The 12,316-nt window shown below is 43.1% G+C and overlaps 1 protein-coding gene and 1 long non-coding RNA gene across 2 annotated transcripts; one reads left to right on the top strand and one right to left on the bottom strand.

The window, feature by feature from the left end:
• Window positions 1-3,309: 3,309 nt before the first annotated feature.
• LOC127467722 (cytochrome c oxidase copper chaperone) lies at window positions 3,310-5,686 on the bottom strand. The gene is made up of 3 exons (XM_051779979.1): window positions 5,544-5,686; window positions 3,891-4,001; window positions 3,310-3,518 (listed from the first exon to the last, which is right to left on the bottom strand). The coding sequence occupies exons 1-2, from the start codon at window positions 5,660-5,662 to the stop codon at window positions 3,917-3,919; spliced, it is 204 nt and encodes a 67-aa protein (XP_051635939.1). The 5' UTR covers window positions 5,663-5,686; the 3' UTR covers window positions 3,310-3,518; window positions 3,891-3,916.
• Window positions 5,687-5,774: 88 nt separating this feature from the next.
• LOC127467724 (uncharacterized) lies at window positions 5,775-9,689 on the top strand. Its single transcript, XR_007903270.1, has 2 exons — window positions 5,775-5,890; window positions 8,701-9,689. It is a non-coding gene; the product is annotated as an uncharacterized LOC127467724 (long non-coding RNA).
• The last annotated feature ends 2,627 nt before the right edge of the window (window positions 9,690-12,316 follow it).

Raw genomic sequence — 12,316 nt, 5'->3', positions numbered from 1 at the left:
AAGAAGGTCCTTCCTCTGGCATCTTCTAGAGCATAAACAGTGGTGTAGCAGTGATACTGGAGACACCACGGTAGGTGAGGATGACCTGCTGTGGCTCCCTTGTAGAAGACAAACAGGAAGCTTTCAACCAACAGCAGTAACAGCTATATAGAGTTGTCCAGTATCCTTTTCGTACCTGCTGCACACAGGTACATCAGCATCCCACTCATCATCTTCCTTCCAAAAACTTTCTAAAATACCTGCCATGCTTTGACCCTCATGGAGGCCCAGACATCCCACTTCTTACATTTACAGAATTTGTGTAAAATTGTGCAGGAGTCCATTTTTTTCTTTTCTTGACCTGATATAAACAAAGCTCTCACTAGAAACTATGCAACTTTTCTGCTGGGTCTCAATGTGACATTGCACAGAGAATGATACAGCCTTTTAAAAGGTAGATCTCTTAGCGCACACTAGAGATTAATTTACGTGTTTTTAGACCCAGTTTTTTAAAAGGAAGATTTGTAAAGTCATTGAGCCACCAAGGCTCAAATCTTTCTTTCTCCTTTGACAGTTGCCATGGCCATACAGATCATTTTCACACCACTTTGAGTTTTCCACATAGCAACAGTTAAAAAACCTCTTATTGCCAAACAGACATTTTATGTTCATGCCTTGCCTTGAATTAGAATATATGCCTTTCATCCAGGGATGCTGGTTCATCCAAGAGGAGTGTCCAAAAAGCCAATACGGATTCAATGGGAAAGCCACACAAGTATTAAAAGGGAGATACCAAAGTCAAAACAATTTGGAATCAAGACAGCAAGTGCATAGAAAACACCTGAGCAGCATTAAGACCTTCCCTGGAAGAAGACACATAAACACTGTTAACAAAATGACTCTGTGAAGAAGAAAAATAGACATGTCAAGCATTTCAGCACTGAAATGGGCAGTGTGTAAATAGGTACTCCACTGATTTCCCCACTTAAAATGAATTCAATCAGCAGCAGTATTTAGCTGCAAGTGATGATGCAACCCAGATGCAGCCTGCACTATATTTGGCAAATAAATCCTCTGTCCTTGAGAACCACACAACACAGAGATTATCAGTCCCAAATCTCACAGCAGCTGAATGACTGGCTATTTTGCCCATCCTCAGGAAGTCTACAGATTCACTACAGATCCCATAAGCTGAAAACTAGTTCGATTGCCTGTGCTGAGGACACTAAGACCTTGGGTGGCATAAAGTCAGAGAGGGCATAATCAGACATCTCCTTTTTGATGTATTATATATTGCATAGTTGGCACTAGTCTGCAGAACTGTTACTTACACACTAGTAAACCCTGTAGCTCCAAAATACATGCGTTCAATTTACAGCTGTTGGGAAAGGTCTCAAGCCTGCTCCAGACAAGCTCACAATGAGTCGCAAAGGTTGAAAGATGTACTGTATCTAGTTGTACTGCTGTATAGTTTAGTCAAGTTTCCTACTACTGTCATGTTTCACACCCTCACAGGTACACCAAACACGCTGTGCAGGGCAGTGCTTGTCACCAGCACTGTTGGTAAGTAGTAACACAGGGACAGTAACTCCCACTCCTTGAATCGAGCCCTGAATCCGCTCCACAGGAATACTGTTGTAAGAAATGAAGCCACTCAGCAAGAAATGTGGTTTGACTATGAGGTTTTTCCATTGTTCCTTTAAATATAGATTTGTCCAGTATCCTTTCTGTACCTGCTGCACACAGGTACATCAGCATCCCAGTCATCATCTTCCTTCCAAAAATTTTCTAAAATACCTACCATGCTTTGACCCTCATGGAGGCCCAGACATCCCATTTCTTACATTTACAGAATTTGTGTAAAATTGTGCAGGAGTCCATTTTTTTCTTTTCTTGACCTGATATAAACAGCATTGCCATTCTCACTTGACCGCTGCCCTGCTCTATTCTGCGGCACCATTTTCACAGTTTACCCAGACTGGACATGCCACCACAACGCTGGTGCTCATGCACCTTTTAATATTCTCCTCAGTTTAAGCTCTGACATGCAATGGTTCAACAATAAATGACCTTATTCAAGTTTCTACCTCAGGACAACAATAAACACCAAGAGAAGCACCAGGTCCTGCTGCTCAGACAGCTACAGTGCCACAGGCAGCTTTGAATGCTTTCTGCCAGAGCTACACCTGTGTCCCTTCTCTGAGGCTGAGAGCCAACATGGGCACAACTCTTGCCTCAGGACAGGACCTTCACAAAACATTCCTGGAGGCGAGTCTAAACTCTCCTCATGCAACTTGTGAGTCTCAGCAGGGGCAGCACCAAACTTCACATACTGAATGTTCAAGGCCTATTCACTGCTAGCTCAGGATATGCAGGACACAGCTGGCAGAAAAACGACAGTGGTGGGTGACTGCACCCACCCCTCCAGCAGGATCAAAGCCAAGACAAGAATCAAGACAAAGCACAGAACTTGTATCTTCAGTTTCTGAAAACTCATCAGGAGAGGAAGTAATTACTGATACTGCCTTCAGCAGTCAAATCACCACAGGAAGGACAACAATGGTAGGGTTGCACAATCGCATAGTATGAAGCCAAAAGTCACATATGTGTAACAAGCTACCAACTGCACCTTTTTAGTTTCTAGATTGTAAGAAGAAATCAAAGGCCACAACTACCCTCCCACTGTCATGCCACAGAGGTGAAAAAAAGAAGCCAGAAAACAAAAGCCCATGTGTGCCTAGCACAAGACCAACACAACACAAACGGTTGCATAAAAAAAAAAAAAAAGCTTTTCTTCCAGGCAAGTGACCTGTACATACAAGTCACTCGCAGTAACAGGAGCAGTCCTCTGCTCCCTTTCCCTTGAAGAACTACCAGCTCAAGTGAGTTTGATATGGGAAGTACTTAATTTTTCATTATAAAGAGTGAAGCTTGAACCCTTGGGTAAAGCTATTCAAAAAACATTGGACGAATTCTAATGGGAAAACAAATATAGTTTTGACTGTGAGGAAAGTTCATTTTGTAAGACCGTGGTCGTCTTTGTACAAATATAGTTACAACTACTGTCACAAACTGCATTACAAGCTTCAGCATGACTTTGCTGAAAGCAGTAAGATAGCAGTGTTACTGGCACAATTTCACAATTTCCATCAGTGGGAAAACCCACCAAAGTCCTCTCTGTTCAACCACAACACCACAATAATCAATGTTCTTATGTTAATGATCAAGGCAAGCTTTTCTCATTCTCTCCTTTCCTGCAGCACACTGTTTTCAATAAGGAGAGCACTGTCATTTCTTTATGTAAAAAGAAACAGAAGTCAAGAACGTTGGTCATTTTCAGACTTTTATTAACAGGAAAAAATATATTTTCTATAGCAGAGGTCAAGAGTTAACAGTGGAAAAGCTTCAGACGTGATGCATGGTCTATCATTAGAGATTCTTTATAAATAGATGCTTTGTTTATATTTGTTCTTTGAAGTAACTTGCAGAAATAATTTATTTTGCAGCTTTCCAGAATGAAGTCACACCACAGATATCATCTAGAAGAGAGGAAACACAACTTCACAAAACATGGATTTCCACTCGACATTGAGGGATAATTCAGCAATCAACAAAAAAACCCCAGCACAAACCCACAATACTCAACCCCCACACTGCCCCAGCATCAGAAAGCTAAATTGAGGTTTGGATCTATTAGAAGACAACAGAGGCAGCACCATTCTCTACTGCCAAAGACTTCACCACCCTCACAAAGAGAGCAGTGCTTACTCTAGTGTCAGTGAGGATTACTCTGCCCTCCCTCTCTTAAGGATGACATCTTTACCATCACAAACAGTACTCTGGGCCTTCCAGTGGCAGCAGATGAGGTGCCAGGGCTCTTCAGAGGCAGAGGTTCTGAAGGATGTACTCACCACAATCACAGTCCTGGTCATCTCACTCATATTTTGAAGCCCAGAGCTCTCATACACTCTTTGTGAGCTTCAATTAGGTGCCCACAATTTTCTTCCCCCTTCTCAATGATGCTGCAAAAGAAAAAGATTTCCAAGGTTCAGCAACAAAATGTTTACTTACTGTTAGTCAAAGCCATAGAATTTACCCCACAAATCTGTTGGGGACATCAAAAATCCCTATTAGGCTCCAGAGATCTTTTTGTCCATCCTGTCCAGGATAGCGCTGTTTTGGAAAGTATAAAACTATCTTAAAAAGTTACCCAAGTCTGGAGCTGTGCACTTAAAACTCTGATAATAGGTGTTACAGAATTTCCTATTAACAGCTAGGGTCTATTCTGGGCAGGTCTAGATGGGGATTTGTTATACAACACAGGGATGTCACATCACTTCATTAAGTGTGCTGAGCTTGTCAGTAACCACTTTCAAATCATTCAGCAGGGAAGCAACAAAATTTCTCCAGTAAGAAACAACACAGTAAATGATGAGCTGAGCAGTAAATGATGTTTTAGTTCAACTTCAGTTGGTATTCAGGGAACCTGAAGCAGACAAAAAACACCTACCCAGCTACTGTTTATTTATGACATATGGTAACTTTTGATGTTACTCATCCCTCCAAGTAAGAGCCTACCATCATTGGTACATCATGTATACCACAAAAGCACTTCAGACTTGCTTTTTGATTGACTGGCAGAGCACTTCCTGATCCCAGAGATGGAGATCCCACTGCTCTGCAGAGTGCTGATCACAGGTCTGATCAACCCTCATCTGCCACTTTATGCTACTCTTGCTGACAAAGGAAGAAACTACCAAATGGTGAATAACTAAAACACCTGATTTTCTTAATCTTTAATTTTCTTCTTGGGTTTTATTACAATGAGCATGGACATGTCTGCTGCTTGCCCAAGGCGACTCATCTGACCAGAAACATGCATCCTTACCACCCTTTTCTGAGAGGGCCCTGGATTCACCTTCACCCTACCATGTAAGTAGACATGCACCCCTAACTTTAGCAAAAATACCATGTTCAGTATTATGTCACCTGCTGAACACCATCTGTATCACCTGTGAGGTAAAAATGCCCCAAAAACCTCCAACTTGGTCACCAGATTAAAGTTCTTAAAACTTTAAAGATTCACTGCCATAGACAAAGGAGCTCCATTTTGCGGGTGCATTTCACGCTATTTGACAGGTCCTATGATCGTGACTAAGCCTATAATTACAAATGCAGCTATAAACGCCATTGCCAAATTTTGCACTTCCGTGTGAAATGTCACCCTCTGAGACCTAAAAAACAAAGCATTTTGCTTTGTTTAAAACAGAACATAATTTATATTCAACTGAGCAATAAGGACGTTACCACCTGCTGCTACTTGTTGCTTCGGTCAGTCAACAGCAGCGAAAATTTACCAGCATCGTTAAAAGCTGATCTCCGAAACCTGTTTTAAACCGGGGCTACGGGATATTAACCTCTTCAATTCCAAACTATCCTTTCAAGGCATTTTCTCCACCTCCTCTCCCGCACTGTCCCTCCTCCCTGGGATGCTCCTGCACCAGTGTGCTGGCTAGGCAGGGCTCCCGAATCTCCCCTCCCCGCGGAGCCCTGGCCAGGCTCACCAGGCGTCCCGCGCCTTCTTGGTCTCGGGGCAGGCACAGCAGGGCTTCAGCGGCTTCTTGTCCCCCCGCGCCTCCTCCGCGCCCTTGCTGTCGCAGCTGGCGGCGGCGACCGTCGACATGGCGGGCGGCTCCGGCACCCTCGGCCTGCGGGGAGATGGGGGCAGTGCCGGCCGCCGGGGACCCGCTGCTTCCGGGAAACCTTCCGCGCCGCCCGCCCCTTCCCGGCCCGCGGCGTGGTGGGAGATGGAGTTCGGAGCCCTCCTCCCGCCCCTCCCTGTTCCCTAGGCCGTCACCCCTGTGGCGACACACACCGACAGGTCCGAAGTGACAATCTGCAGGGGCACTCGGTTCTGAACGAGCCAGAAAGAACGGGGAAGGGAGGGAGGACAGCAGGGTGACAAATGGTGTCAGCGGCCGAGTGGACCCGGCACCCGCTGCAGTTTTAGCAAGAGCAGCAAGGGACAGGATTAGGACTTTGGTTCTGCCAACATCAGGCTCCACGGTGAAAGTTGTGGCCAGCCACCTAAGACTCTTTTTTCCTATTCAATCAGTGGGGAAAACAGAGGCTCAGTTCTTTGTGGTGTTGTCTGCAAAAGTCGGATTTGTTACCTGGTGTGCAACAAGCCAATAACTTTTGCTTTGCAAATCAGTTGATTATAAATTATGTTCTCTTTAAAATAAAGAAAAATGCTTTGTTTTTTAGGTATCAGAGGATGACATTTCTCATGGAAGTGCAAAATTTGACAGTGACTTTTATAGCTGCATTTGTAATTACAGGTTTAGTTACGATCATAGGACCTATCAAATAGCATGAATGTAAAAGAATACACACTTGAGAGAGATACTTATTTCAGAGTTGTGCAAGCCTGGGTGCTCAGTGGAATTCCACAAATCAAGCACACCAACCATCAAAACTTTTTACTGTTTATACATTTTGGCAAACAAAGGAATTAATGTTCATTGGCTATAGGTTACATAGTTTTCTTATTAATTAACAATCCATCTTCTGTTGGTTAATGATTCTCTCTCACGCTAATTAGTCCACATGCCCAGTCTTTCTCTTCTTTTGGGTCAATGAGTTTCTTGGTTCAGTGTCCCAATGCTGATGTCCCATAAATTCTGCATTCTTTATGTCCACTATCATATCTTTATGTCCACTATCATATCTTTATGTCCACTATCATATCTTTTCCCTCAAGATTGTTAACATCCCCCTAGGTCTGAGATCATTAAACATGTAAGCCCTAAACTTTAACAAGGCAATTCTAACAACAACTAATTTGTTTTTTCTAACACATGGGCACCACTTGTTATCACAGCTTGCTTGTTAGCTGCTGTTTCACAACAGCATCCCCCTTCTGTTGATTAGGCTTGAAAGTACACAAAGATCAAACATCAAAGAACATCCTTTCTTATGGAAATTTTTACATATTCCACATTTTGCAACAGCCAGAGTGAAGAACGCGTAGCAACGCAGGTACAGCACACATGAGCACAGTCATCACCACTGGGAACATTCATGTTGCTGTTTTGTGGTTGGGGGCCAGCCAGGCTGGTCCCTGGCATTGTTGCAAAATGGGGAATATGTAAAATTATCTTAAGAAATTATGGTTTTTGATGTTTGATCTTTGTATACTTTCAAGCTTACATAACAAGAAAGGAGATTTAATCTGTGAAACCAATAGCATCTAACAATCTATAGGTGACGTCCAGGTGTTAAAAAGATAAATTACTTGTTGGTAGAATTGCCTTGTTAAGGTTTAGGGCTTGACATGCTTCAGTGATCTCAGACCTAGAGAGATGTTAACAAAGATTGGGAAGAAGGATGTACCACTGATTGTGGACACAAAAAATGAAGAATTTACAGGCCACAAGGACATCTGATAGAACTCACAAAATAAGGAAGAAACTAATAAAGCCAACTCAGCAACTGTGCTGAAATCAGCTCCAATTGGGTAAAAGGTAATTCCAGCAGAGGCAGTTCATGACCACCAACTTATGGACCACTGACCCAAAAAACGCACCCACTCAAAAGAAGTGAAAGACTGAGCATGTGGACTAATTAGCATGAGAAGCGAGAGAATCATTAACCAATACTAATTAACAAGAGAACTATGTAACTTGTAGCCAATGAACATTGATTCCTTTGTTTGCTAAAATGTGCAAACAGCAAAAAGTTTTGATAGTTGGTGTGCGTGTGGAATTCCACTGAGCACCCAGGCTTGCACAACTCTGAAATAAATAATAAATGTCTCACTCAAGTGTGTAATCGTTGGCTTGTTGCACACTGCGTAATGAATCTGATTTTTGTGGACAACAGCACGGGCAATAAGCAAAAAGATATAGAGCTGCTCTTCCTTTGTAGTTTGGCGCAAACCTTGCATCGGCAGCCACTCTCACCTTCCAGGTCTCTGTCACATACACGCCACAGCTTGGTTCTTTGGCCACAGCGTGGCAATTCCTATGCTACACTTTTCCCTGCCACCAGCCCTCATGATGACTAGTGATACTTGCACATGTATAGACTTGCAGGCACATTGCAGAGTAAAGGGACACTCTACAGAGGTAATGTGGGAAGGGCAGGGCACTAGTGGATGTGATACTGCTGAGACCTTGAAAGGGGAAAAGAAGAATATGCCCACTGGGATGCAGCTGCTGTGCCTTTTAATGGGGTGTAGCAAGAGTCAAAGAACTGGCAGTTTATATCATGTACTAAGGGGATCTAAAATTGTAGGAACACTGTCAAGAACATTTGGAGTGGTAGAAAACCTGTGTTTTGTGTATTTAATTAGACTTTTAGAATGAGGTTTTTACATTTGGGGCAGATTATCCCATACTTGTCAATCACAGAGGTATTTATTCTGATCTATGATGAAAAGTAAATATCAGTAGTGCCTAATAAAACAGGTTACATGTTCCCAGTCTCAGCAAAACTGGGGAGCTCAAAATACCTGCTAGGGATCTGAATACTCCACCAAGGTAAAAGACTGAAAATGGTCCTACCCTATACAAGGCATGAAGTATCAAGCAACCCTATTGTTTTCAAGAGCCCTGGGCAAGACAGAATTATGTCATTTTCAGTATTTACCCTTCCAATAAGTCAGGTCAGAAGTGAGATCATTCTCTGTTGAGATATTTTGCTCTTCTGTTTCTCTAGATCACCAAGGTGAATGCCACCACCACTGACTTGTGCTACCTGGATGAGTAAATGACAGGAGAGGATTCTTTTTTGATCCCCTCATTCTCACAAAGAGAGATGAGAAGTAGAACCTATCTCTTCCAGAAGTCCAAAGCTCCACAGTTTCATCACATGGCTCTCCTGTTTTCACCCTTGAGGCACCTCTGACACCCTGACAATGTGACTTCTCCAAATGCAGGCTCCTGAGGAGAAAGCCAGTGTGCTGCCATCCTTCCTCTGGAATGGTGTCATGTAACACTCACTCGACCTAATCAGCCACCTACTTAATTATCCATGGATCTCAGCTCAGTAGCCTGTTCCCCGCTATCCTAGTTGGCTGGGAAGGTTGTCCAGGTGACCTGTGCCCACACAGCCTCCTGGTTAAACACACATGATGGGAGGCCATGCAGCCAGGAATGATGAACTGGAAGATATACAGGATGCATTTGTTGACCAGAATATGATTTTTCCAAATCCACACAAACATGCTGCGAGGTATGAGCCGACACTGAAACACCTATCAGAACCAAACATCAGCTCTCCAAAGCAGTGCCTTGTTCCTAGTTTTTAAAACATATTAAGCATGTTTTCCTTTCAAATTAACTAGTTTTGTCTTTTCTTCCTAAAGCTTTATCTGCTGGCCACTGCCCAAAGACCTAGATAGAACTGGCGATAGCAACACAAACTCTGAGGGAAAGCCTGTGATAAAACCTCAAAGTCTGCAATTGAACAGTATCTTTTATTTAACATCTTCTATTAAAAAAAAAAAAAAAAGTTTGAAAGACACTGATTTGGCCTGCAGAAACCAGGAAAAGACCAAACAAAATACAGTTTATACTCTTGCCTGTTGCAGAATAACAAGGGCAGAGGAAGGTTAAAATTTAGTCCTCTTGAGAGACAACTTCAAATGGGTTTGCACAAAGGTTTGACCTGTGAAGACCAAACATCTCTGCAAGCAGCACTCCACTCTTCCAAATAGATTAAGGAGGAACACTGCTATTTTGGCTGTGCTCCCTGCATGGCAATAGTTTGTAACAGAATTGCCCTGGAAAAAGGAATCATTTCTTTTTGGGATGAGAGGGCAGCAGCTGAGAGAGGAGAAGGAAGGGACGTGCCATTAAAGCATACTTAACACATTTTGATACTGACTGCACCAATTTGGAGTGCAGTGCAGAGAGGAGATCACAGCCATTTCTCTTCTGACATTACATTGTTCATAAGAATTGATTGTTAACTTGGTGCTTTCTGTTTTCCATTTTTCCTCTGCCTGCTGACAGTGGCAGAAGAATTATGTCAGAGAGTTATGTGTCAGAATGAACAGATTTATCTCTTCCAGATTTATCAGTGCCAGTCAAAGAGGAATAGCTAAGGGCAGGTTACTGAGATGAGACTGCTGGAAAACTGTCAGATCCAGTACCCTGGAGGGGAGATTCAATGAAAATCTCAGTCTCTGAAAGAGATAATGAGAAAAGACCCTCCCTCAATCTGCCATGTAATTTGGCAGCCTGGTGCCACATGTGAGAGTACAAGGACATCAGGTAGCACTGGACATTTACAGCTCTGGATTTAGAGGACTAATGGGTGAAATAGGGGGAGACAGCACAGTTGTCAAGGGTTTCCAAATTATTTCCCCTGTACAGCCCTTTATCAGAATTGAAGAACATCACTGCAGTCATTCCCGTTGGCTTCTTGTGTCTTCAGTTTCAGCCCACTAAAAGAATGGTTGTCAAAAATAAAAGTACTTGTCTGTTAGAGAGACTCAAACAGACAGGCTTTTCAAGGAACCTCAAAAATGTATTTACATTCATTGTTACTACTAGGTAGGGTAAGCCCCATCAATGTCAGTTGAAAGTAACAGTCTGGGGTAGTCTGGGGTTTTCCAGATTTCCCACACTTCCGATAGACATGATAGAAGGTAAATTAAGCTGTGGAAAATTTGTATGGTGAAACTGAGCTGAAGGTATTTTGGTATTTTCCATGTAGTGCCTATTCTGGGAACCACTATCATCTTGAAAAAAGAAACTTATTCAATATGATCTAGAGAAATATTTTTGTCTTTGACTCGGTATAAACATGAGACAGCCACTGCTCCAGCAGCCCAGTGAACCATACACAGTGTTTGATTGTCAAAGAAGTTGCCTGTGTTTTAGGTCAATGCTTAGATTACGTGAAAAAAAAAGGACTTCAAACCTCTGAGCAAGATGACTTGTCAGGGCCCTGCTGCCTCTTATATTAACTGCCCAAGTACAGGATAGAGTTTCTCTTTTTGATCAGAGTTGCAGACCTGCAACTACCAAATCCTACCAGCTCAGCAGTGTGACCAGAGAGAGAATGAATGCTAGGATAGAAGGACTTTTGCTCTTGTCTAGTGCAATGGAAGAGACTCTAAGCTTCAAACTCCATCTTTAGGTAAAGGCAAGGGGTTCACTGGGCTAAAATCACCTCAAGAGGCAATGTGCCAGTCCCTCCCCAGACTGAAGAGGCCAATCCCATGTTTCAGGACTATGGCATGAATTCTGTATGCAGGTATTCTGTACCACAGGACTGAACCATCCCCTCCTGAGAGACCACCTTGGAAGGCAGTATGGAGAAAGTCTCCCTCCATACTGGCAAGCAAGCCCTTAGAGAAACAAGAGCAGAATCAAGATTACTTTTAAGGCCTTTCTGTCTCTTTGAATGCCCTACAAGCTAGTACTGCAACAGAGCATCTCTTGCCAGAAATTCAGCAAAATCTTCAGAGCATCAGAGTCTAGAGGTGGAAGGTAGTTTGCAAGATTGCAGTCACTTTCCACTTAAAATGAGAACTGCTGTCTCTGACATTGCAGGACTCAGCCCACAGCATCCCAGAAATTCTGGGGTCTCATGCTGGGACCAGGACTCTGGCCTAGCCCTCCACAGTTAAGAGGAAAGTGACCCTCCTACAGGCTTTGGTATAAACTTAGAGGATATTGATGCCTTTCTCACATTGTTTCCTGCACAGCTTTCCTCAGTTTGTGCTAAGATTATGACTATCATCATTTTCGTGTTATGCTCCTTCTTGTCACTGTCCATGGAAAGCATATCCAAACATACAAGTAAAGACTAGGAATTTGCCATGCATGCAACACTGCAAAATCCAGATCAGCAAATTCAGTGTGCAATCTCCCTGGTAACACAGCAAAAGAAGGAAGCTGGCATTCTGTACCATGCCTCAAAGTAACCTGCCTGTTCCACATGCACTGCAAGCAGGAACTACGAGCCTTTAGACACTGAACATGGACATACAGAAGCTCTTCCAAATGCAGATATGCAGCAGCTGATGTTGGATGTGCACTGCAGGCCTGGTCAGGCTTACTTCAGTGCTTGCTGGCATGACTGATCAGCTGCTCCGTTTTGTGGAGGGAACACCCGTGAAAATCCAAGCACTGTGGAATAAATCCCATTGCACAGATTGGTGGGAAGGAAAGGTCAAGTGTTTGCACTCCAATGGCTGCATGTATTACCAACACAACAAAAGAGCATGGCTGAAGAAGACAACTGTGTATTTTCTGACAGTCTCTACATTTAGTAACTCAGAAAACTCTAACCTGCATTTGGGAAATAACATCACTAATCC

Source organism: Manacus candei, unplaced genomic scaffold (assembly GCF_025592945.1).
Source record: "Manacus candei isolate 608988 ecotype Guabito, Panama unplaced genomic scaffold, ASM2559294v1 h1tg000014l, whole genome shotgun sequence".
In the NCBI taxonomy this organism is placed as follows: domain Eukaryota; kingdom Metazoa; phylum Chordata; class Aves; order Passeriformes; family Pipridae; genus Manacus; species Manacus candei.
Note: the sequence above shows the minus strand (reverse complement) of the source record. Positions and strands in the feature narration are given on the sequence as shown.

Excerpts from the sequence above, each read along its gene's own strand:
- LOC127467722 (XM_051779979.1), bottom strand. The coding sequence starts at position 5,662 with ATGTCGACGGTCGCCGCCGCCAGCTGCGACAGCAAGGGCGCGGAGGAG. Across the intron at positions 4,002-5,543 it reads AAGAAGGCGCGGGACGCCTG|CATCATTGAGAAGGGGGAAG; the intron begins GTGAGCCTGGCC and ends TTTCTTTTGCAG.